Source organism: Mustela erminea, chromosome 11 (assembly GCF_009829155.1).
Source record: "Mustela erminea isolate mMusErm1 chromosome 11, mMusErm1.Pri, whole genome shotgun sequence".
Taxonomy (NCBI): domain Eukaryota; kingdom Metazoa; phylum Chordata; class Mammalia; order Carnivora; family Mustelidae; genus Mustela; species Mustela erminea.
The window spans coordinates 14,781,205-14,807,121 of record NC_045624.1 but is presented as its reverse complement, the minus strand read 5'-3'; the positions used below and the strand labels follow the sequence as shown (position 1 = coordinate 14,807,121).

At 44.5% G+C, this 25,917-nt stretch overlaps 1 protein-coding gene across 1 annotated transcript in view; it reads right to left on the bottom strand.

The window, feature by feature from the left end:
* Positions 1-25,917, bottom strand: part of KIAA1549 (KIAA1549 ortholog) — a 133,501-nt gene that overhangs the window by 16,123 nt on the left and 91,461 nt on the right. Inside the window, exons 13-17 of the mRNA XM_032305851.1 lie at positions 23,118-23,323; positions 21,241-21,464; positions 20,217-20,370; positions 14,241-14,558; positions 5,816-5,862 (exon numbers count right to left, since the gene is read on the bottom strand). Coding sequence (XP_032161742.1) covers positions 5,816-5,862; positions 14,241-14,558; positions 20,217-20,370; positions 21,241-21,464; positions 23,118-23,323 — 949 coding nt within the window. The remainder of the gene's footprint in view (positions 1-5,815; positions 5,863-14,240; positions 14,559-20,216; positions 20,371-21,240; positions 21,465-23,117; positions 23,324-25,917) is intronic.

The window sequence follows — 25,917 nt, the reverse complement described above, 5'->3', positions numbered from 1 at the left end:
CGAAGTTCCAGGGCCGGAGCCTCTCCAGCATGGGACTGAGTGGTGGTTCCCAACCCAGCTGCACAGTAGTATCTTTTAAAAAACCCCAATGTCCATGCTGCACCCTAGTCCAATGAAAACAGAATCTCTAGAGGTAGGACCCAGAGTTCCACTGATGGTCCTGATACTAAAGGCTGAAGACCAGTGCTTCAGGTGGGGGTTCTCATACTTTTTGTTCTCAGGACACCTTTATACTCATAAATTACTGAGGACTCTTGAGAACGTCTGTTTATGTGGAATATATCTACAGATATTTTTTGCATTCAGAATTAAAATGAAAACGTTTTTAAATACCTATGCCTAAAATTAATTTAAAAATCACAATATTAAGCATCTCACCCATTAGTATTTTCTCACGAAATCTAACCCCTCCCTCCCCAAACAGTAGTGAGAAGAATCTGACTTTTTTTTCAAATCTCCTTACTAGAAAACATCTGGGTTTTCATATACTTTGTATTCAATCAGTTGTTGTCAGTTAGAAATCCCACTGATTTATTTTGCACTTTGAACAGACCCATGCATGATTTTATGACATAAGTCATTTGGAAAATATGGGTTCGTTGAGTTATGCAGACTTCCTAGATATTGATACATTTCATTTGGTAGTATTTAAAAAAATTAATTCATTAATATCACCACTGAGCTCAGCAAAACAGTCTTTTAAGTACTAGGAAGTTGTCAAGTGCCCAGTGGCAGACAAAAATCAAATTTTCGCTTGAAAGCTCAATTTTATCATTCACAACAAATCCTTTCAGTTATTTTTCTTGAAGTGACAGGCTCACTTCCTTCATTCTCAAGACAGTGTCTGCCAAGCAGGGCAAGTCTGAATAACGATGTCTGCCAAATGACAACGCAAACGGAAAACCGAGCAGCAGTACACATCAGTTCTCGACATAAACACCTGAACAGGTGCTTATCCTTCAAAATTCCATACTGCACAAAGCGCTTTATATGTATTTCCTCTTTTGTCCTCTTTTTTGATTAAAGACTCAAGGGTTTACTTTTAATAAAATTAATAATTTGTACTACTTCATCAAGGACACGCTAACGTAACTAACAAACTGGCATTTTTAAAAGTCGGACTGCATGGAGGTAAGGAATATGAGGACATTCCGGCCATTTGGTGCCTCTGCCTTGACTTGGGTTAAGGCTCCAGCAGTTTCATCCACCACTGCTTCTGCCCCTCAGTATAGGCATCAACACAATTTAAGAAAGAAAGAAAGAAAGAAAGAAAGAAAGAAAGAAAGAAAGAAAGAAAGAAAGAAAGAAAGAAAGAAAAGGTCAAATAATTCTGTAATATTATTACGAAACACAATTTTGACTTCATAGACCCCACCCACCCAAAGGGTGTTGAGGGCCCTCTAGGGCTCTGAGAATTCCACCTTGAGAACCATTCTTCTAAAGAAACTCGAGAATAAAAAAATATGATAGTCTAATTACAGCTCTTTGCAAATGACAGTCAACCAGTAATTAAAGGATCAAACTAGTCTGACGAGAACACAGACTGGTTTGCCCCTACTCTATAGTCTTATTTCTGGAGTACCTCCTGTCAACTGAAGCCCGAGCTATTTATATTGCTATTTGTAGATCACTGCTACTGTTTTAGGTTGACCTCAGAGAGAGATGCCTGACATTTCTGACCCTACGGATCTGAGAGCGTTAACATGAAGGCATGCTTCTCCTTCCGCATCTGTTTCCTGCAGTTCACCTCATCGAATCATAATCTCTTGACCATCTACCCAAGAACTAGCTCTTGCCCTTTAGTGATTTCTACTTTGCCCAGTTATCCTCCTCCTGGCTACATGTGCATCCTTTTATCCTAAATTGTGTGTACACAGTTTAGTTGGATCCCAATCCCCCAGAATCCTTTAACTTGAGTAACCATAAAATTGGCCATCCAAACCAGAATGTCTTTGAGAGTCCAAGTGATTAATAATTTACACTAAAAAACAGGTGTATACTGAACTGGGCAACCAGATCAGATCACCCCCCATCATTAACTTCTGCCCCAGATCACCTAATCTTCATGCACTCTCTTTACCTTTGTTGTTTTTGGACCATGAAGCAGTGCCTGGGCTGGGGAGGGCTTTGGGGGAGAATAAAACAAGCCCCTCTGAAAATGTGGGCCAAGAAAGAACAGAAAAAAAATGAGGAAGCAGGTAACATTCCTACTTCTGTGTGATATGTGGTCATTGAAAGAATAGTTGATTATGACTTCTGAGATTAACTGGTTTTCTGCAATTCCTTCTTTGTAATAAATCACTTGTCCACTCCTGTGGGTCTGCCTATAGACTCTATTCTGTTCCTCTGGTCTATTCGTCTAGTTTTACGGTGATAGCACAATGTCTTCATTACCTTATAGTAAGTTACAACCGTTAGAACAGTCCTCACATATTATTCTTTTTCTCAAAGTGTCTTGAGTATTATAGGCCCTTTCCATTTCCACATACATTTTAAAATCAGCTTGTCAGTCTCCACATATTTCTTTAAAGACAACAAACTACGAGGATTTTGAATGGGATCAAAATGAATCTGTATATCACTTATGGGAGACTGATATTTTAAATACAGTGAGTTGCCCAATCCATGAACACTTTCTTTAGAGGGCTTAGCTACCTTTTTTGAGATTAATTCTGAGATATTTTATATTTCTTAATGCTATTTTGGGTAGTATCTTTAAAAGTTTTTATTTTGTCTGTTGCTCATAAACAGAAATAAAACAGATTTTTGTAGGCAGATCTTATATCTAGATATCTTGTAATTTATCTATCTTGTTAAATTCTCTTAATTCTAACAATTTATGTGTTGACATTTGAGGATTTTCTTTTTTTTTTTTTTTTATTAACAGATAATGTATTATTAGCCTCAGGGGTACAGGTCTGTGAATAGCCAGGTTTACACACTTCACAGAATTCACCATAGCACATACCTTCCCCAATGTCCATAATCCAACCCCCTCTCCCTCCCCACCTCCCCGGGGCAACCCTCAGTTTGTTTTGTGAGATTAAGAGTCTCTTACGGTTTGTCTCCCTCCCCAGTCCCATCTTGTTTCATTTTTTCTTTCTCTACCCCCCAGCCCTCCACTTTACCTCTCAACTTGACCTTTGAGGATTTTACTTAAAAAAAAAAAATCATTTAAGAAGAATAAGAGTATTATTTCTTTTCTTGAATTCATTAATCTTTTTCTTTCGTTCTTTTTGTTTCTTTATACCATCTAGACCCCCAGGGCAATGTAGACCCCCCAGGGCAACAGAGGTAATGGAAGCAGCTATCTTTGTCTTGCTTCTATTCTCAAAAGGAGAACTTTCAACATTTCAATCTTAAGTCATATTTGCTGAGATAACTCTTATCAGATTAGACAAGGCTGCTACTACTCTCTGCTTGCTAAGATTTTCCCCACGAATGGATGATGAATTTTATCAAATGCTCTATTTAGTGAAATGAGATTTCCCTCTTTTTTTCTCCTCAAGGTAGTGAATTAGATTGGCTGATTTTCTGAAATGTTAAATTGCCCTTGCATTGTTGGAATAAATCCAGTTTGGCTGTCATATGATATCCTCTCATATACAATGCTGGATATGTTTGCTAATATTTGGTTTCAAGTTTCTGCATCTATGCTCCTGAATAAAACTCATGAACCTTTAATGTCTTCTTTCCTGCAATTTCCCTGTCCCTGTCCTTGATATCAAGGTTATGCAGTCTTGGGGCACCTGGGTGGCTCAGTTGTTAAGTGTCTGCCTACGGCTCAGGTCATGATTCCAGGATTCTAGGATCAAGTCCCTCATTGGGCTCCCTGCTCAGCAGGGAGCTTGCTTCTCCCTCTGCCTCTGCCTGCTACCTCCCCTACTTGTGCTTTCTCTCGTGCTCTCTCCCTCTCTGTCAAATAAAAAAAATAAAAGATAAAGGTTATGCAATCCTTAAGGATGAGGTGGGGAGCATTCTCTGTTCTTATATTCTATAGATAATTCGTAGGACACTGGCATGTTTACTTCCTTTCGTGTTTCTGGTAGAATTCATCATTGAAGCCCAAAGTTTTCTTTGTGGGAAGAATTTTAGGAATGATTTCAATTTCTTTAATAGTTATATGACAATTCAGGCTTTCTTTCTAGAAATTTTCCCATTCATCTTATTTTGAAAAAAAAAATTTTTTCAATTTAATTTATTTCTTGATAAGTTCTAACCCCAGCATGGGCCTCCTACCACAACCCTGAGATCAAGGGTCAGATGCTCACGGACCGAGCCAGCCAGATGCCCCAGAATTTTTCCATTTAAGAATTTTTTAAAGATTTTATTTATTTGAGACAGAGAATGGGAGAGAGAACATGAGACAAAGAGTAAGCACAAGCAGGCGGAAGGGGTAGAGAGAGAAGCAGACTTCCTGCTGAGAAAGGAGCCCGATGCAGAACTAGATCCCAGGACCTGATCATGACCTGAGCTGAAGGTGGATGCTTAACTGACCTACTTTCCATTTTAAATTTAACAAAAATGAGTTCATAAAATCTTCCTAACATCTATGAAGTCTTTTTAAAAATCCGTCAAAATCTTTTTTGTTTCTGAAAGATCTGGATTAATATGTCCTTTTTCGGGGCACCTGGGTGGCTCAGTGGGTTAAGCATCTGCCTTCAGCTCAAGTCATGATCTCAGGGTCCTGGGATCGAGCCCCGCATTGGGTTCTCTGCTCGGTGGGAAGCCTGCTTCCCTCTCTCTCTCTGCCTGCCTCTCTGCCTACTTGTGATCTCTGTCTGTCAAATAAAAAATAAAAAATCTAAAAAAAAAAAAAATATGTCCTTTTTCATTCCCATCAGTGATAATGATATGCAGCTTACTTGATCAAGCTCTCCAGGGATCTAGCAATTTTATTAGCTTCTCTCAAAGAACCAACTTTTAGTTTTGTCAATTTCCCCTATTATGGTATTTGTTTTTCTATTTCATTAATTTCTTTTTATTTATTCATTTTTTTCGATTTTATTTATTTATTTGAGAGAAAGTGAGCAAGAGAGAGAGAGAGAGAGCACACAAGCAGAGGGAGAGGGAAAAGCAGACTCCCCTGCTGAGCAGGAAGCACAACATGAGACTCGATCCCAGGACCCTGGGATCATGACCTGAGCTGGAGGAAGATGCTCAACCAACTGAGCTACCTGGCACCCCTTTCTTTAATTTCTATTCTTATTTTTATTATTTCCTTCCCTCTACTTACTTTAGGTTTAATTAGATTTTTTTTTTTTTTAAACATTGAGATAGATGCTTAGATCACTGGTTTCCAGCCATTTTTCTTTTCAAATATATTTTGATTCACTTAAGGTATCAAACTGCCCCCTGAGCATGCCTTGAGATGTATCCCACAACTTTCACCATGTCGAATTTTCAAGACTCCAAGCTGCATGAGTCTGTCCAAAGTCCTGCTCACTTTCTCAGTCACCTTCTTTGGAATCAGCAGGGGCCCCTGGGAGAATTTTCGCCCAAAAGGCAGGGCTCATCTCTCTGGATTTCTTGGCCCCATACCACTTCACTGTCCTGTTAGCTATCTGGGTTTGGTTTTGTTTTATTTTCACATCTTGTCTAGCTTTTCTAGTTGCCCTCAGCAAATTATCTAGTCTGTCATTATTGGAAGCAGACCGTAAATTCCACCTTTTTTCTCCTCTTCAGATTAGCCCAAGAGAACACACAACTCTGAAGTTTTCATCTGCTCTAAATATTAGCTCAAAAAAGTGAGTTTACAAAATCTTTAAAAGTTTATGTGAGGGAGTCCTAATGCATTTTCTCCTAAAAACTTTACCTCGGCAATGGGCCTGATGGGGGAGTCATTCCATAGTCTTCATATCTCTGGAAGAAAACCACAAGAAGATGAAGATTAACATTCCACATTTATTAGAAAGTGACAATAGCAAACATACAAATTTGGGTTTGCAGGACTGACTCTCAAGAGAATTATTTTCTCATAAAACAGCTGGCATGTCATTTAAGCATTCTGCCATCAATAATGCCAGACGTTTCAGCCTGGGGAACTGAAACTATCATGCTTTAAAAAAACCCACACGACTCATTTCTAGACCTTTCTTTCTTTTTTGAAAGTATGAGTAACAGCCTTCTGGCCTCTGTTTTTCCCTACAGGCGTATTCTCTACAAATCTGTATCTTCTGCTAAAAAGATAGGCCTTTGTGGTCACACTGAGTACAAATGACTCTACCCACATGGGCCATGATGGTCACCACAGCCAGCGGGTTTCCAGCAGCAATCCAAACACACCCACAAAACTAAAGTACGTGAGTGTTGTACTGTGCTGTAGAACATTGTGAAAAGGAAAAGAATAAAACAAGAACCAGAAATTAGACATATGCTTAAAGATGAGGTTAACACCTTCAGTTTCTTAAAGTTTTCTGGCTCCAAGGAGTCCCAGCCGTACTCCTGCCCGTATGTTTCACCCCAATGCCTATATCCTTCAATCAGCTCTTTTTACTTGAGTTAATCTCAGCTAACCATGTGTTCTTTGGCGAAAACAATACTAATATGGCATCCAGTTTAAAGAAACATGTATCTATGTTGTGTTCCTCATGATATCAACACATCCTGACTCTAACATTCATGGGACTCCTACTTCAACACTCCTTTCAACAGCTGTGAGTCGATATTTGGGTATCAGATTTAACAAGCAGAGACTGGACTCTGGCCAGAGTCCATCCAACTGCAGTCAGCTTGAACCAACTGGTTGTCCAGGATCCATAGCTTCAAGTGAAGTTACTAAGTCAGACTTGCTTCTGGACCTGCTCTCATATTAGATATATTTTAAGTTGCCATTTAATGAATTAGTATTTTGTGGTAAGCATGATGAGCGCTGACTCCGGCCCCAGTAACAGAAACAAAGAGCTCACTAGCTTCGTTTTATAGAAGAAATCAACTCACAAGGAAGTTAAGTAATTTCCTCCTAGTAAGTCTTTCTGACTCAAGAGACCAGGTTTTAACCACTGCATGCAAGGCCCATGGTTTCCAAACCAGATATACGCCCCTTGAATAAATCTCTTCTTTGGGAAGAAAAGTAGAGGATTTGGAGTTAAACAGACTAGCCAAGCTACTCAACTTCCCTGGGCCTATTTCGTGATGCCAAGGAGGATAGAATGAACCCTATACCTCATACAGTTTGAAAGGATTATTATGTATGAAACTGTGCTTAAATTACTTCATCTTCTGACCCTCCCTGCTTCCATCTCCTTGGCGGAGGGAGGGAGAAGAGAACCTTGTACATTTCCCCAGTTGAGGTCAAACAGGCAAAGGGGATTATGGAAGAAGGGAAGAATAGAAGGAAGAGGAGTTTCGATTCCTTCTCAAATAATTAAAGGGAAATCTGAGACCAGATAAAGATTATTCACAGTGGTCCCTGTGTTTTTCAGCAGTCTTGATTTTTTAAACATACTCATGTGCAAAATAAAACAAAACAAAAAAGATCAATATTACATATCAGGATTTCAGGAGGTCCAGTAAGTGATAAACTAACAGAAGAGTGAAAACGAGCTGTCTACCCCACCTGTTTTGTTATTCTGGTACGAGGGATTTCAACTCTATTGTAATCAGAAAAAGGAAGTGATTTTTTCAGTAGTGCAGGCCCCAGTGAAAAGGATTAAAAAAAATCAGAGACATAATGACAGGTGTTTAAGTGGGTCACAGCTATATAAAACTTTGGGCAACATAATAGAATTTTAAGGTTTCAACCAGCGATGTCAAATAAAAATCCCATTTTAATGCATCCCTTCCTTCTATTCAGTATAAAACAGGCCAATAGAGCAAGAAAGACATGTTAAATCGTTGGTGGAGACTGGGATGGGTCTACTTATAAAATGTCCTGCTTCAGACATCCATACTTGGTACTTAGAAGACAGTTCCAGGGAGGTTAACGTTACTCAGGAAAGCAGAAACACCACCCATCACCTATTAAGTAGCCTTCTCACCAATGCATAACTAACACCCTTACACTGGCAAAAAAAAAAAAAAAAAAGATTTAAAAAATGTCATGAGATGGTAAATAAGGTTCACGTGGTAACTGAGGACATCCTGAGATCTACATTATTATGTTTTTACTGTAGTCAAAGGAGGGAATAAAGGGTGATAAGGTTCCTCCTGGCAACAAACAGCAATTTATGACCAATTTATAAACATCATCAAATTACATTAGATATGCATATATATAGCCAATGATTTTGCTTTTCACTAGATTAAACAGCTATCATTATCAAAACAAATAAGGGTAATATCCAAGGTCCATGACAAGAAAACCACTCTCTTAAGAGTGTTTATAAAAATCTTGCTATGGATTTGAGTTCTTGGTTAAAATGGTAGATTAAGGGGGCGCCTGGGTGGCTCAGTGGGTTAAGCCTCTGCCTTTGGCTCGGGTCATGGTCTCGGGGTCCTGGGATCAAGTCCCGAGTTGGGCTCTCTGCTCGGCGGGGAGCCTGCTTCCTCCTCTCTCTCTGCCTGCCTCTCTGCCTGCTTGTGATCTCCCTCTCTCTGTCAAATAAATAAAAAAATAAAATCTTTAAAAAAAAAAAAAAAGATGGTAGATTAAGGTATCATTGTGGAATTGTTCATCTCCAAAACCTAAGAACAATGAAAAAATAATAAAAATAGTAACACAAATCAATCAAAAATTATTGCTAAAATTCACCAGCAGAAACCAAACAAGCAAAGAAAGAAACAGATTCATGCCATAAACTGAGAGAACTAGCAGCCAAGGAATAAAAAAGGACTGTGGCTGCATAATGGTAAATAGTAAGAATAGCAAATACTTTTTTTAAATTCAAAGATGAGATGATAAATGAATAGAATGAATGGAAATGGGAGACCAGAGAACTGAAATAATTTGGGACCTAATTATTGATGGAAATTTGAGGACTGAAACAATGCCTTCATGATTTTAAGAAATCAACTAGTGGGGAAAAGAATAGATATGGCTCCAAATCAAATCAATGCCACAGACAAAAGGCCCATGATAATCATAAAGAAGGCAGAGAAACCAGGACAAAGTAGCTAAAGCCATTAGAGAATGAAAGGATAGGTACAGAAAACAAAGATGAGCCAACACGAAGATAATTGGTATCTTCGACTCCAATAAATAGAAGAGAGTAAGAAAATTGATTTAGATATTAAAGAAAGCTTCCCTAAAGTGAATGAAAAAGCTGAATCTGAAGATCAAATGGACATTGCCTACTCATGGAGGGAAATGATTCAGAAAAACTAGCTGAGTGCCCCGAATTATTCAGGCTTCCTAGCAGGTAGGGTCCGTATAAGCCCTTACCAGGAAAAGGGAAATTAAGATGGCCACAGATGTGTCAGCCTCTCCACTCCCCAGCCTGCTCAACAGCAATAAATGGCATTTTACAGGTCAGCCACCACCCTCATATCCTACATCCAAGACCGGAGCCAGAAAACAATCAGGAAGTCCCGCAGGGGTGGTGAGAGATGAAGGTGGATCCAACCTACATGATGCCGAGGACGCTAGAGGGAGAACCTACAAAGCTGCAGCATGTTGAATGGACCCCAACTCCCCGTCTTTGCCCTACAGTGTATGATCTACCGCTACTTCAATGGCAGCCTCTCAACTTTTTTTTTTTAAGATCTTATTTATTTTAGAGAGACACAGCAAGAGAGGGAACACAAGTAAGGGGAGTGGGAGAGGGAGAAGCAGGCTTCCCTCTGAGCAGGGAGCCTGATGTGGGGCTCAATCCCGGGACCATGACCTGAGCCAAAGGCAGGCACTTAACGACTGTGCCACCCAGGTGCTCTGCACCCTCTAGTCTGCACATCTCTTGCCCCTTGTCCTTTCATCACGTTTGCCTGAGAAACCTCTACTCTCGGATCAATCCAACTGCCCATTTTCTCCTTGTCTCCACCTGCGTATCCAAATGCTGATCAACAAAAATCCAGAACTTTAATTCGTGCCACTATAATTTCGTGACAGCCAGTCTCAACAGGAGCTTCAATGCCACTAAGTAATTACTCTTATGTCCCTAAATGGTCTTCTTCCATTCTCTACAAAAGGTATGCATAATCTATGCTCTCCCTTGAATCTCTGAATCTCTTGAATCTCGCTTGAATCTCTTGCCCTGCCACACTTGAATCATTCTCAATAAGTGGCTCTGCTTTCTCCACTGTGAAAAACAGAAGCCACAATGAGATGGGAGGTCCCTCAACTTCTCGTCACCCACTACAAACATGATTATATCTGCACCCAACTCCTCCCCACTCCTGCTATTAAAATGCAGGAAATATACCCCCTCGTTTCTAAAGACAATTCCTCCTTCAGTACTCTGGATTCCCCTTCCTGTACCACTCACCTCTCTCTATAGGCTGGCTCAGGGCCATTAGCAATTAAACACACGGAGGACATGAAGATTCTTCCTCTGGAATCCATTCACTGCATCATGCTAGTTGGGGCCACCAACATCACTCACCAAGATTACTATGAAAACTTTCTAAATGTCTCCCTGCTTCTGGCCTTGCATTCTGACAAACCATTCTCCAATCTAAAATGACAGCAATCTGTCAAAAAGGCACACTGAATTATGTCTTTAGAGTGCTCAAAACTCTTCAGTGTCTGACCATTACCCTCAGGATGAGGTCTAGGCTCTGTCCCAAGAGCTTCCTGCTTTTTCTCTCCTGCCTCATGTCTCACCACTCCTACTTCTCACCCTGTATTAGTCCCTCAGAACCAATTTCATTGTTAAAAACATTTTGGAGCAAAAATTTTAACAGCCTCATTTCATTATAATTGACACTCAATGAACTGTACATGTTCAAGTATACAAATTTTTAAGTTTTGGCAAATGTTGGTACCCACAAACCATGTTCATAAACCAAATAATGAACATATCCATCACCACCCAAGCTTCCTGGTGCTCCTCTGTAATCCCTCTGTCCCATAACCTTTCCCAAATTCACTCCATCCCTAGGCAACCACTGATCTGCTTTCTGTCACTATAAAGTAGTTTGCATTTTCTAGAATTACATATAAATGGAATCATACAATACGCACTTTTTGGGGGGGGGGGGGCTCCTTTCCCTCAGCGTAACTATTCTGAGACCCAACCATGTTGTCATATGTATAAATAATTCATTCCTCTTTATCAATGAGTAGTAGCCCACCGTATAAATACAGTACTCTTTCTGCTCTTCTTGGGTAAAGCCCTTTACAAATGTCAATTAGTTCAAGCTCATAATCAGTATGAATGCAAGACTTGTTCAAGTTTCCTCTACCTTAATGATTTTCCATATACTCATTCTATCAATTATTGAAAGAGAAGTGTTGGAGTCTCTGCCTATAACAATGGCTTTATTTCTGTGTAAAGTTCTATTAGTTTTTTCTTACCATATTTTGATTCTCTGTCATAGGCACATAAACATTTAGGATTTTATGTCTTCCTGATGAACTGACTAATATATCACTATAAAATGATCCCTGTGTAATAGTCTTTACTATGAAATCATTTTGGCTAACATTAATAGAGCCACTCCAGTTTCTTGTGATTAGTGTTAACACAGTTCATCTATCTCCAGACTTTTTTTTTTCTTTCTCCATACCTTTAACCTATTTGTGGCTTTATATTTGTGTCTTGTGGGCAACAGATAATTAGATTGTGAGTTTTATTCCACTGATAGTTGCCCTGTAATAGGAATATTTAGACCATTCATATTTAATAGGATTATTGATAGGGCTGAATTTAAATCTAACATCTTGGTGTCTGTTTTCCATTTGTCTATTCTTTTAAAATCCTTGTCTACTACTTCTGTGTCATTTTCCTGCCTCTTTGCTTATCTGGCTAGTTTTGATTAGATTTCAGACCTTATTAATTTTAACTTGTTGAGTGCTATGTATTTTTGGATTTTTATACATATTCTTGAGCTTTGTTTGGGTTCACGTATTGTTTTTTGCTTTGTGAGGCAGAACTAGGGAAGCTTTAATCTGGGGCTCATTTTGTCCCACTACTGAAGCAAAGTAATGTCCCTTCTGAGTAACCTAACTGGTGCTCCATGAATTATGCAGCTTTCTGCTCTGGAAGGAAAGGAACTGTAATCATCAGCTTGGGCTGTCCTAACAAAATACCACAGAATGGGTGGCTTCAGTAACAGAAATGTATTTTCTTGCAGTAGTTGGTCTGAAAGTCCAAGATCAAATCTCCCGCAGGGTTTGGTTTATGGTGAGAGCTCTCTTTCTGCCTTATAGACAGCCACCTTCTTGCTATATCTTCAGATGGCAGAGAGAGCAAGCTCTGGTGTCTCTTCTTCTTATAAGGGTGCCTAGTTCTATCAGATCAGGGCTCCAACCTTATGACCTCATTTAACCTTAGTCACCTTCTGAAAGATCCCAGCTCCAATATAGCCACAGGGGGTTTATACTTCAACATTTAGATTTGGGGATACACAATTCATTCTACAGTAGGGACTTATTTCCACACCTGTGTGAGCTCTGAGGACTGTTCGCTTTAATCTTTTTAGATGGTTCTTTCCCCAGTCTTAGGTAGTTTCCTCATACCCTTAAACTGGTCAATATTCAGATGAAGGTTCCCTGCAGATCTCTAAAATTCTCAGCTTTCTTGTACTCCCTGTTGTGAAATCTAGCTATCTTTTCCTCCCTAGTCTCCAACTGTATCTTTCTCAACTCAGAGAGAATACAGCGCTCTGCCCGAGGGTCTCCCTCCCTACACTGCAGCTAGAAACTCTCTCAAGATAACGAACTGGAATTAAGTGTAGAGCTCAACCCATTTCTTAGCAAGCCCTCTCCTTTGCTGCCTAATGCCCAGGGTTATGAATACCCACAGATACGTATGTGTGTATGTATATTTATATATATTTTCCCTCCTTGTTATCTTAGTTGCTTCTGGAAGGCAGGTAATCCAACATTGTTCTCCCATCTTGTTCAGAAGAAGCTTGTACTGGATACTTTTAATTCTGTCTCTGCCATGTTTCTCTACATTAACTAACCTTCAGACTTCGCTTTGATGCCGTTTTAGCCACAGAATCCTTCTAAACACCTGACAGCTCAGGCACGTGCTCCCTGACTGTACTCTACCCCTGCCAAGGCAGCCACCATGCAGTTTTAAAACTACTGCTTCAATTTTTCCACATATCCCCCTGCTGTAATACAGAAGTTGGAGTTGTGCCTTGTGCACTGCTGTACCCCGAACACCCAGCAGAATACCCAAACACAGCAGTTGCTCCATAAAGCTCCCTGGATGAATAAACAAGTGAAAGAAGCTTAAAGTGAAGGGACAGCAGCTGAAGCCACATTCGCTTTACCAAAGAGTTCGTTCTGTATCACTCATTTCCTTAAAGGTTATAAACTACCAGTTATAAAGATGAAGTACTTAATATTTATAGTTGTAACATTAAAAACAATGAGATGGAATGATATTTTTCACCACATGGTAGCAGTTATTGAAGGGAAGAATCTATCACTAACCACATACTTTGAAAATTCAAAACAATTTCAGAGACGACGATTCCTTTAACGTGTGTTCATGACCACCCAATTTCACCTTAATATGGGTAGCAAAATCAGACGACCCGGTATAAGCACTCCTTGAGAAACTGGGTCTAATGAACTTCCCTCCAGAGTTGAATGTTTTAGTTCAATCATCCAATCTGGAATTAGCAAAACAATACTTAATTTTACATCCTTCAGTTTTACCCCTTCCCCCATGCTTTGAGAAGACACACTGGAAAGGACTGAGGGATTATGGGGGGAAAAAAAAAAGGATATCAATGGAAGATGAAATCCTGAAATATTAAGTCCTAAGATGGAAACCTGGTTGGCCTTGTCTGCCTGTGGCCTAGCTGCCCATACTCTTGGAGCCTTGAAGACCACTCCGGTCCCAGGTGGCCTTCTAAGAAGAAGCCTAATGACTTGGTACATTCTAACTGCACCTTTTATAAAGACATCAATGAGAATATGCTTTGACCCTTACCCCATCTCCATTTCATGGCATTGAAGGGAACCCAGGAAGAGACTCCCATTAAATACCAGAGTTGCATAAAAGGGTGCTTCCAACATTAAGAATTAACTTAGGAAAAAATACTGAAAACTGAGACCCCTCAGCCAAGCTTTAATTCTTATCAAGTGAAACGAGCGTTATTGTAGTGATTCTGAAATGGAGGGAGTCAGGCAACAAAGTTCCAACATCTGGCCCGTCAGAGACTTCTAGAAGGCCAGTACTTACGCTACATGGGTTGTTGGCCGTCTGAGCAGAGCTGTAGAAGGACCCCCACTGGGTGGCTCGCCTCTCCTCCCGGGAAGGGGTGCTGTTCACAGGCAGGACGGCTGGGACCCCAGGGCCTGGGACCGCAGCGCTGGCAGGCTGGCTGCTGGGGGCCACGAGGGCAAAGGCGTCGTCCAGGAGGGAGTGCATGGTCTGGCGCGCCTCCTCGATGGACGGCTGGGGCGGGATATACTGGGAGGCTGGGAAGGGCAGGCCTGGATACCTCCCCAGCTCAGCTGAGGACGGTGTCTGCACGTCGGCCGGGAGGTCGGGATCGGACTGCAGCAAGGCAAAGAGCAAAGGGAAGGAGGATCAAGGTGAGCTCCTGTGGTGACGCAAAAACGTGACCGCAGGGCCAAAATGGAATTTAGTAATTTTCATGGACATTGAGGAAAAAGTTTACCGTAAGAATTTTTTACATGACAGCTATAGGGTAGCTAGCAGTGGCATGGGGAGCTTAAATCAGGATGAGAGAAAAAAGTGAAAATAGTCAACAATCATTTGGCCAGCAAAACTCAACCAACTATCTGGGGGTGCCTGGGTGGCTCAGTGGTTGAGCGTCTGCCTTCGGCTCAGGCACTCCCCCTGCTTGTGTTCCCTCTCTCGCCGTCTCTGTCAAAAAATAAAAATCTTTAAAAAAAAAAACAAACCAAAAACAAAAGAACTCACCCACTATCTGAAATGCATGTCAATACCTGCAAGTATGTATTTTTATTAAATGCCCCTAAGAAGCCAAAAAATGTCTCAGAGTCTTATATACTAAAATACCAAGTCAACTTTTCCCACATACCAAAAACTAAAGCAGTCTATTGACTATGGCAAGAACAAGTTGCCCTACATACCACCCAGAAGAGTTCAAAGTCACCACCATATCGTGCCTGTCTGTGTATAAACAACTCAAATACTTATTATAACAACTGCTTATAATAGTAAATAGAAAGTGTTGATTCAGAAACCACACGTCTTTCACGTCTTTCAAATGGATTTACCTCTGGATAACATGAGTCAACCCAGAAAGGTTTAACTTATATTCTACACCTACTGTCGAACAGTCAGGGATAAAAGTAACAACTAAGGTTTCTTAAAATCTTCTTTCCTGATACTGCTTTATGAGCAAAATACTGTTGTCATATACACGGAGTCAACTCCCAAGAGACCAAGAGGACACTACCGTAAGGAGAGGCCTTCCCGATGTCACCGGTGCCGGAAGCGCACCGTCACAGTCACTGTCAGTGACACCCTGAGAAGAGGAGGGGCTGGGCACGAGGGACTGGTGATCCTGCGTCTTCCATGAGGAAGGGTGGGCGCCTTGTACCGAGAATGCTTCGCTCATCCAGCTGGCCCAGTCTAGCTCAGCTGGTTGGAAGAAGACATTCCTGTCTGTATCAATGTTTGGATCAATAACTTATACAGAAAAATCTCTGTTCCACAGACATACCCTTACTCTCAGACAACTGTCTAAAATTCTTCCTCACGGGGCACCTGGGTGGCTCAGTTGGTTAAGCCTCTGCCTTCAGCTCAGGTCATGATCCCGGGGTCCTGGGATGGAGCCCACATCGGGGTCCCTGCTCAATGGGGAGCTTGCTTCTCCCTCTCCCTCTCCTGCTCCTCCTGTTTTTTCTTTCTCTCTCTGTCAAATAAATAAAATCGTAAAAAAAAATAATAATAAAATTCTTCCTCATGATTAGGTTCCGCCCAATGGGTAATCCATTATTATCCAAGCCAGCACTGAACACTGAAGGGCAGCAGTTGGTTAACTCCAGACAGAAAACCAGACCACGAACTGGCACACTACACATAGCCCAGAGACCTGTTTTGCTTGGCCTGTGCCATCTAAAATAAATAAAGAGTCAATATTTCTTAAAATCTGAAAATTTCATACTAAAGCTCAGATTTCCGGATTCTCCTGGCTGATTCTGAACCTGTGGCATCACCAGGCCCCGACTCATCCACAGGAACCACGGGCCTGAGCCGGGACTGCCGTCCTGAGATTGGGCGGGTGCCTGCCCCTCCCAGCAGCGAGTGGGCGTTCTCCCTGCTGGAGGCGGGACCCCTTGGCCCCAGAAGTCTGTTTCCTTAAAACTAGGCTATGCCAGGGCGCCTGGGTGGGTGGATCAGTGGGTTAAAGCCTCTGCCTTCAGCTCATGATCCCAGGTCACAGCTCAGGTCATGATCCCAGGGTCCTGGGATCGCGCCCCACATCGGGCTCTCTGCTCAGTGGGAAGCCTGCTTCCCCCTCTCTCTCTGCCGACTCATGATCTCTGTCTGTCAAATAAATAAGTAAAATCTAAAAAAAAAAAAAAAAACCTCATTTAAAAAAAAAAGGGCTATGCCAGGAAAGGTTCTACTAAGTGACATCTGTCAGCTATGAATTCTAAGTACGGATTTGGGGCCCCAAAAGGGGATCTATGACGAAGCCCTGGAAGAACTCTGTGTTTCTTTCCCAGTGAGGTGGATAAAAGGTCCGTGTGCAGGCCTTTTTCCCACTCTTGGGTTTTCCTAGGGAGTAGAGGCGGAAGACTGCGGCCAGGAGTGTGTCATCAACCTAACAGGAGGAGTAAGAGGATAAGTGTCCATGTAAACACATCCCACTGGTAAGTGAATGAGTCTTTCCAAAGACAGAAGGGATGCTCCCAGCGGTGGTTCCAGTAAATGACTGCGCAGCTGTTCTTCAAAAAACAAAAAAGCAAGCAAGAAAGCAACGACGGACCGGCCCCGAATGGAGTCACTGCCCCCAGAGAGCAAAGCAAGACTTTCAGCCTCTCCCAGGAATGTGACCTTTAACCAGTCGATCTGGAAATTCCTGATCAGCCCTAGTGAGGTAATCTGCACAACAGACCCCCCCCTTTTTCCCCCAAAGAAAGGTGACCTTGCCTGAAACAATCCACTCTTTGTTAGAAAGCTTCCTTTTCTGCCCCCTTGAGTCTCTAAAAACCTTGCATTTCGTACTGCCCCCCAGAGCTCCCTTCTACTTGCTGGGTGGGGACGCTGCCCGATTCATGAACTGCTGAATAAAGCTAATGAGATCTTCAAATTTACTCAGCTGAATTTTGTTTTAGAACACCACGTGGCAAGGAAGCGAGCGTGCAGCCACATAAAACACTGCAAGCCTGAACTGAGAGTCCAGCGGTTTAACGCTTATAGCAAGAAACGGGCTGTGATGCTCTGAAGATGGGACTCGTGAATCCCGCCAAGAAAGAAAAGAGCCAGAGGGCCACAGGACGTCAGAGCTTCTCGTTCTTTCTTCCTACAACAGTCTCCTCTCTGGCAGGCTCCACTGCCAGCACCTCCCAGGCCAAGAAGAGTCTTGTTCGTTTTTCTAAATCCCGACATCAGCACAGCGTTTCACAGACAGGTGGTACTGAATTAACAAATGGATTAACAGTGGTGGACGGATGTTAAGATTTACCCAGGGTCCCTGTTGGAATTTGAATTCCGCTCTCTTGAATCTCCGTCTGATAATTTCATTATGAGTCAATCTGTTTCCCTTGCACAGATATGCATCCACCTGTCATTTCTCAGAAGGACGTAGGAATTTCTTCTTTACCTTCAGTCATCGGAAAAGACGTATCCTGGTGCTATCCGGCATCATTTGTCGGTATTATAAGAGAGTGACCCGGGATGGCCGAGGACAATCTCAGCCTGTGCCTGCTGTCACCACAGAATCATTGATAGAGCCTTCTACCACTCTCAGGTTTAGGTGACAAATTAGATCGGGGTAGACAAACTTGTTCTGTAAAGGACCACGCGGCAAAATATCATAGGCTCTGAGTCACATAGTCTCCGTTGCTGTTACAGAACTCTACCACTCAAAGAGGTAGTCAGGGAGAACATGCAGATGAACGAGAGTGATGGTGTTCCAACAAAACTTCACAAAAACTGGTCGCTGGCCAGATCTGTCCTGAGGCCCGTGGTGTGCTGAGGCCTGAATTCTAATGGTGACCCTAGTGGCCAAGAAATAACGGGAATATTTCTTCCACCCTAAGAGAAAAGAGCTCATAACGAAAAGATATTTTGAGGGCCAAGTGTAAAATTTAAGAAAAAACATATATGTGTTGTGAAATATTCAAAATTAAATACTACCTAAAAAAAGGGGGGGAAGTTCCACAAAAAGGCACTGCATGTGAGAGCACGCGCTTCAGAATTTTTGCAGAAAGTAAAAAGTCCATCTGAGAAAAATTTCGTTTCAGGGAATCTCTGAAAAATGAAGCCGGTCAACTGAGGTGGTGCTCTCTGGGGAAGGGTTTCTTTCCACCAGCTGAAGGAGGAAACCCTCCACTTGCTGCTAAGAAAAAAGCAAGAAGAGAAAAGATGATCCCAGTTCCCCCAGCAACCCCCACCCCCCCACCGCCAGCGAAGGCAGCATGATTTCAGATCACTGAAGAAGACAAATGGAGAGATCAAGGGGAAGACATGAGACCCAAGGGCCTCAGATGACAGAACTTGGAGCTACTTTAAAAAAAAAAAAAGAGGGGCCAGGATTGAGCTAGCACTGGTGCAGATTTCCTTTGAGGGAAGGAGCCAGGCTGACTAGGGAAGTAAGCGGCAGGCGTGGGGTGGGGGGGAGAAGGAAGCCCCCCTTCTTCTAATCACTGGCTTCACACATCAGGCCTACAAGTCCTGTGGGAGACCAAAGCCAAAGCTTCAAGTGACCACTGTGGGGAGCCAAGGGGACCGTCCTCCCAGATGAAGGCAAACACCGCAGATGCCCAGACAACCACCTGTCCAGGACACGACCGCAGCACAAGAGCTCCATCTGCTGTGAGAACGGCCAGCAGCTCCCCTGTCAGAGGCATTCACTTGCGCCTTCCCCACCGGCTGGATTCATTCCAGGCAGGAGCAAAGCAGCCTCGTCTGGAGAAGCCTGCGCCCTTCGGGACGGCACCCATCCCCATAAGCGGGCGCTCCCAGTCTTTAGGACGCTAGAAAGACAGGAAGCTTCCAGGGAAAAGTCGGATTCTTTCAGATGATCATGATTTAATAATATTGAGCCCCAGTGTCATTACGGTGTTTGGCATATGTGTGTAATCAGGCTTCGCATCTTTCGGGGTTAGTTATTTGTGTCATTAGGAGACAAAGGCTAAGGGCACACCAGCTCTATCCAAAGTGATCTTGCATGTCACAAACCCCTTCTCCAAGGATGTGAGGGTTGATTCCTGATTTCTCGCTAAACAAGGATGCCTCTGTGAGTGTCTCTGGAAGAAGGAAGGGGTCTTGTGCAACAAGACAGCCTTGCCCCTGGCACAAAGCTCCAGGTGTCCACTGTGCGTCTGGCGCTGATGGAGTCGGCCGCATCTGGAGCTCCCTCTCTGTCTGGGGGTGTCTCAGACCCTTGGGGAGGCGGTCCCTTTCTCCCCGGCTCAATGGGGTCTGTGTATGTGTGCCTTAATGCCATCAATGTCTGCCTTGAACACTTCAAGCAATTCGGAGTGGGCCTTTCCGTTCGAAAACAAAAATATCTAATTCTGTATTTCATAGTTTCCATTAAGCTTTCTCTTCCATTCAGATCACACACACACACACACACACACACACACACACAAATAAAATATCTTCTTAGCCCTCCAGGAACAGAAGGGAGAGACAAAACTCTAAATATCCCTCCTATTACCAAGAAACCCAAACAATTATCTGACCAGGGGAAGATAAAAAACAAAACAAACAAAAAACCTTCTCTTTTCCAGTTAACCTCAAGGAGTACCTACCCCGAAGCTTTAGAAAACCGGCTTGCATACAGAAAGGACCAACGCGAGAGTTACACTTCCAGGGGGCTCTCTTGGCAGCCCACTGGGCTCTGTGACCCACCGGCTACCTCCCCCCATGCCTCAGGGCCCAGCTGGCAACACCACCGCACAGGGCCACAGCCACCACGGTTCACTCTCCTCCCCCTAAGAGCCACCCACCCTGATCCCAAAAGCAAGAGGCGGCATTGCATACCGGGCAACCGATGTAGGCAGAGTTGTGCACCCCGGGGGGCCTTTTGTAAGTGCCGTCGCTGTCTGTGGTGATGAGTCTGTCCTTCTCAGCATCGCCGGGACAGCCATTGACCTGGTGTTTCCGGCGTGGTTTGGGAGATCGCTTTATCCTGGAGCTTCCAGGGGGAAAAAAAAGGTTATCTTCATAGGAAATAAACCTTCCTGCCCGTAACTTATCAACTACACACTAAGTATTTTCTGAGCCTCTGGGATATGCTGGCCACTGTGGTAAACACCCCGCAGGGTACAAACAGTGTGTGAGACTCTGCCATGAGGAAGCTATGGTTCACCAGAGCATATTAAACGCATGGAACAAGAGAAAAGCGCAAGGTCACCGTGAGCTACGGATAGCACGGCTGGCTCTCCGGCCGAGACGGGTCTGGAAGAGCAAGCGGGATCTGACGGAGGGGAGGGATGCAGGGAGAGGGCAGGAGGTGAAGGCTCCACCACCCTGAGGGCCAGAAACAGGAAACAGATGAATGTGGGGGGCAATGAGGGACCCTCTAGTGGGGAGAAACTGTCCCCACTGCGCGATGGTGGAAAGCAGCCAGCGTGGAGAGGCAGGGCCTCGCCTGTTGCAGAAACACAGGCCCCACAGGTAACCCAAACCATGGCAGGTGTTGAACAGAGCAAGACGTGAATGAGAGCAGTGATGAGAGAAAATGCGGTGCCTTAGGGACAGGGGTCTGGAAGACCGAGAGACCAAGACTCTGAGGGCAGCGGTGGGAAAAGAAAGGGACCTGCCCATGCCGCAGAGGTGAAGGTACCGGGAGTGAGGGTGAGGGGCACGGAGGACGGAAACCAGGGGGCAACCATCGGAGAAACTAAGAGTGACTGCCGATTTCAACTAGCTGAAGTCCAGGAGGCAGAACACACCCAGGAACAAGATTCCGTGGCAGCTGGAGGGGCCGAGAGCAGCCCCAGTGGGAGCAGAGCCCTCGGGGCCTCTGAAGGCAAAGCTGGGGGGCCCTGCTGGGGAGGCGCACCTCTTCCTGGGCTCTATGAACACAGAGGGCACGCTGGCCGTGGGGTCCAGGATCTTGTCAATCTGCATCTGCGCCCTGCGGTACACGCGGTGCCGCTCGCGCGTGTCGCCCGAGGACAGGTCATCCACCACCGGGAACTCGTAGTGACCGCGGCGCTTGGCACGGAGCCGGATCTTGTTCCGATGGTGCTCGATCTCGGACTTGTGCCGCAGCGCCGTCTGGATCTGCACCGCCAAGGGGAGACAAGGAAGATAGATGGAATGTTCTGGAAGCTTTCTGGCCCCCATACGGAAACAGCATCTTGGGAAGGCGTCCCTTTCCCCCAGACAGCCGTCCCAGGATCCTGCGAAGCTGCGAGGGGTGTGACACGGACAGCCACACCCACACACGGGGGGCAGAGAACGTGCCACCCCAAGGGCTGGCTCCCATAGCCTGCTATGCATCAAGAACTACATTTTAAAAAGAGAGGAAAAGAAAAACATGGCAGTGTATGCTATCAAGTTGTGGGGCCACCGGCCTGGTGAGCACACGCCCTTCCTTCTTTCCAGCAGATGGAGAATCCGCTCTAAGGCAGGCACAGAGGCACATGCAACTGGAGATGCTGGAGACAGGTCTAGGTTAGGACGGGGCTGTGCAAGGCTGGGGCTCCCCAGCGTTGGTGAGCAGAGACAGCGCACACCACCCCATACCCACAGCGCACATTCTCAGCAAGAAGGAAAGACCCTTAAGAACTCTAGAACTTCTGTAAGAGCATCTACTTTAAGGATCACCTTTAAAGCAGGGAGGGGGTTGCAACTGTACCAATTCTCCACTACCTCATCCTGGCAGAACTCACAGCTATAGTTCTCCGTAGTTCTCAGAACTCCTGCCTCTAAGAAACACCTGCTGGTGTTTCTTAGAGGCAGGAAATGGACAAACATGGAGCTGCCTTAGGTGCAACCCTAAACGGGCTTCACTCCGCTCACTGTCCAGCCCAGGACAAATCTCTCAAGGCCCAGTGAACAGTGAATTGGCCTGGTCTTCTGGTTCCCAGAATCTTAGGAGGAACGTGGATCTAACTCACTCTTCCAGGATTCAATGGAATAGGATTTTACAAGGTATTACTGGATCCTTGGGGCCAGTGTGGATCTATCAGGGATCATAGTCTATCAGGATCTATCAGGGATCAAAGTCTACAGTGGTCCCAAGATCACCCCAGGTTCAAAGGTTCATTAGGAAAACTCATAGGACTCAGTAGCTAGTCCCATTTATTATAGCAAAATGATGCAAATCAAAATAAGTCTGGAGGAAACCAGGAGCAAGCTCCTCGGAGGCCTTCCCCAGGAGAGTCACACAGAACAATGTCGCTTCATTCCTCCAGCAATGATTGTGACAATGCATGTGAAATGTCCAGCAAGGAAGCCCATTAGAGATGCAAAGCCCAGGATGCGCGTACTTGGGGCCGGTCCAACAGGCTCCCTCCACATAGCATGCGCCAAAATTCCACAGTCCCGGAAGGAAAAGAGATGTTCAGATAAGTCATACTGTTTGCAAGAACGATCTGGGCGCGGTGAGCCGCTCTGTTCTGGGAATAGTGGGAATGTTTCTGAAATGTAAATTCCCAAACACCAGCCAAGGCCCCAGCAGGACTCCTGAAGGACAGCGGGCTTTGCTATGTCAACTCTCTGCACGTCTGCCATACGCCTGCCCGTGTCCTTGAATGGCACTGGATCTAAATAAAAACTCAGCTTCATATTGAAAACGGAGAATACGTGTCAGCAGCTCCTCGCCTCAGTAACCTTCCGACACTGCAACTCCCACCTGTTTTTAAGCACTGACCCAATCAGAATGTGAATGTTTAAAAATATAAATGTGCTTTTTGAAAAAAGAGCAAATACCTCTTTGTTAATTTTGTTGGTTTCGGCCACCCGGTCGGCCAGTCCGGGGTGCTGGACCGGAGGTGCCGGGATGGGCTGCATGGCGATCAGCTGTATCTTACTGGGGACCCGCCGGCTGGCCTCCGAGGACCGGGACAGCCTGTCCACGTGCTCGAAGATGGAGGCCGACGAGTGCTGCTCATTTCCCGAACTGGGCGGTGGTGGCCCTGGAGCAAAAGGGGAAGCAAAAGCACAAATAAGTAAAGCCATCCTAAAGAAACAGCAAGTAAGCGGTCCTCACACTACTTGGTGCCAAAACTTAGTGCCCTGTTTTGCCTAAAGGTGTTTCAAAGTCTTTAGGAGAAGGGAAAAGGCAGGAGCTGCGCAGTGAGTCACTAAGCAGCTCACGGAGCTTTTAGAGAAACACGGACAGCAGCTCTGACCTCCCGCTCTCATCTGGAAGGAGAGAAACGTAGTCACCAAGGCAATGATACTGGGAAAAAGACCGGGGATGAGGGGAGTGTGGGTCTGCAGGTATAGCCTCTGAGTCTGCGTCTGCGTCTGGCCTCTGAGTTCTGGTTCACCAAGAAAACCAAGGTGAAGACCCATGAGAAGAAAAGGGTCCTACGTGTGGGGGATTTGTTCCCACTTTAAAAAAAGAAGACTAGTACCCCTAAAAATCGTCGAGGGGGCTGGGTGGCTCAGTCGGTGAAGTGTCTGCCTTCGGTTCAGGTCCTGATCTCAGGTCCTGGGTTCGAGCCCCATGTCGACCTCCCTGCTCAGCAGGGAGCCGTCTTGTCCCTCTCCTCCTAGCTCATGCTCTCTCACACTCTCTCTGTCTGTCTCTCTCAAATAAATAAAATCGTAAAAAGATAAATAAAACAGGACAGATTTGAACAAAACAGTAGGAAATATGAGCCGCTATTTGACATAAGGAACGCACACACATCAGTGGTATGTAAGTCTTTGTACTTCCTCTCCGTGTGAATTACATTCATTCGTTACCCCACAGGATTAGAAATGGTTGTTGCAACTGTGAATGAATGACGCCTCTGGTAGCGAGGAGGCAGAGTTGTCTCGATTCAGGCTATTCTGGGGCTTTCTTTCTCTGCCCTGGGCAGGGAGGGAGCCTATCTGTGCAACACAAGCACAGCTGGGCACCACCATTCATCTGGCGGCCGCTGCTCAAATTACAGGCAGGATGCCTAAAAGGAGGTAATTAGCTTCTCCACATAGTCTAGCCTGGCTAACTGAAACTTAGCCTTATAAGAAAACTTACAAGGTAGCAGCAAATGTCACAAAGCGGGGGGAGGAAGGGGAGGCATTAAGCTACTGACACTTAAAGGTGAGACTGCTTTCCTCCAAGAGGGTGAAAAGACCAGGACACACAGATGACCACGGAAGAATGCATTCCCTCACCCCCGCAGTACTGTGTGCCTGCCTGGGTACCTGCGAGCTGCAGGCCTGGGACCAGCTCCTGTCTGGGCCCTGTTCCGGCCCCCAGCCGTGGTCATGGCTCGTCGCTCTAGAATTCACCACTGCACCCAGAGACACGCGAGAAGCCCGGAAAATCATCAAGCTTCCATACTGCTCAGAACCCAGCCTTTCTAATATATATATTTTATAACTGGGTTATTTTTATTGTTTGCATGTACTGCGTACTTTAAAACCACACACACACACACACACACAAAACACGTGGACAACAATAGCCAACAGCGAGTACAACTGGAGACACAGATTCATGGGTGTGGATCTGCCTTAAGTTTAAGTTTAGAGACTTTGGATAAAAACCCATTTCTATTCAAATATTACAAAACAAAATTGTAATGATAGAAATCAGAGTATGGGATACCATCGATGGAGCAGAGTGACAGAGGGAAGTGCAGTATCCGCTGCTAAAATGCTGAACCAAGGCGCACCTGGGTGGCTCAGTGGGTTAAAACCTCTGCCTTCGGCTCAGGTCATGATCTCAGGGTCCTGGGATCGATCCCCACGTCGGGCTCTCTGCTCAGCAGGGAGCCTGCTTCCCCCTCTCTCTCTGCCTGCCTCTCTGCCTACTTGTGATCTCTGTCAAATGAATAACTAAAATCTTTAAAAAAATAATAATAAATTTAAAAAATAAATAAATAAAATGCTGAAGCAATAGGACACTTCCAGAAATACGAACTTCATTATCTGTGGGTGAATACAGCCAGAGGGCATCAGCACCAAGGCCCAGGGGCCCCCAGTTACTATCTGGTGAGGCAGGGACCCCATCTCTCCCTCCCACTCCATCCTGTCCCAGTGCCTCGGACCCCAGGCCCAGAGCGCACATCTGCTGAACACAGGACTACACGACCAGTCACCTCAACTAAGTTTATAAAATGTTACCCCAAAGAGACAAAGAATTCTAATTTATGACCTCAGCTCGTTTCATAAATAAGCACTCCACAATTACCTGGAAAACTCTGATGTGACAGACACTCAAAACAGTTGCTGTGCAATCTCTCTAAAACTATGAATTTGCGTTGCAAACCTTTTTTTTTTTTTCCAAGATTTATTTATTTGAGAGAGAGAAGGCAAGCGAGCAGGAGGGGCAGACGGAGAGAACCCTCAGGCAGACTCCCCTGCCGAACACACAGCCCGACTCGGGGCTCGATCCTAGGACCCTGAGATCATGACCTGAGCCGAAACCAAGAGTTGGAGACTCAGGAGACCACACTTTCCTGCCTTGCCTACTCTTTCACATGTGCCACAGTGGATGTCCGCTCAGCTCCAGCTAAGAATTCTATTCTAGAATTCGGAATTTGTGCAAAGCTTATTAATGAAGTTCCAACTA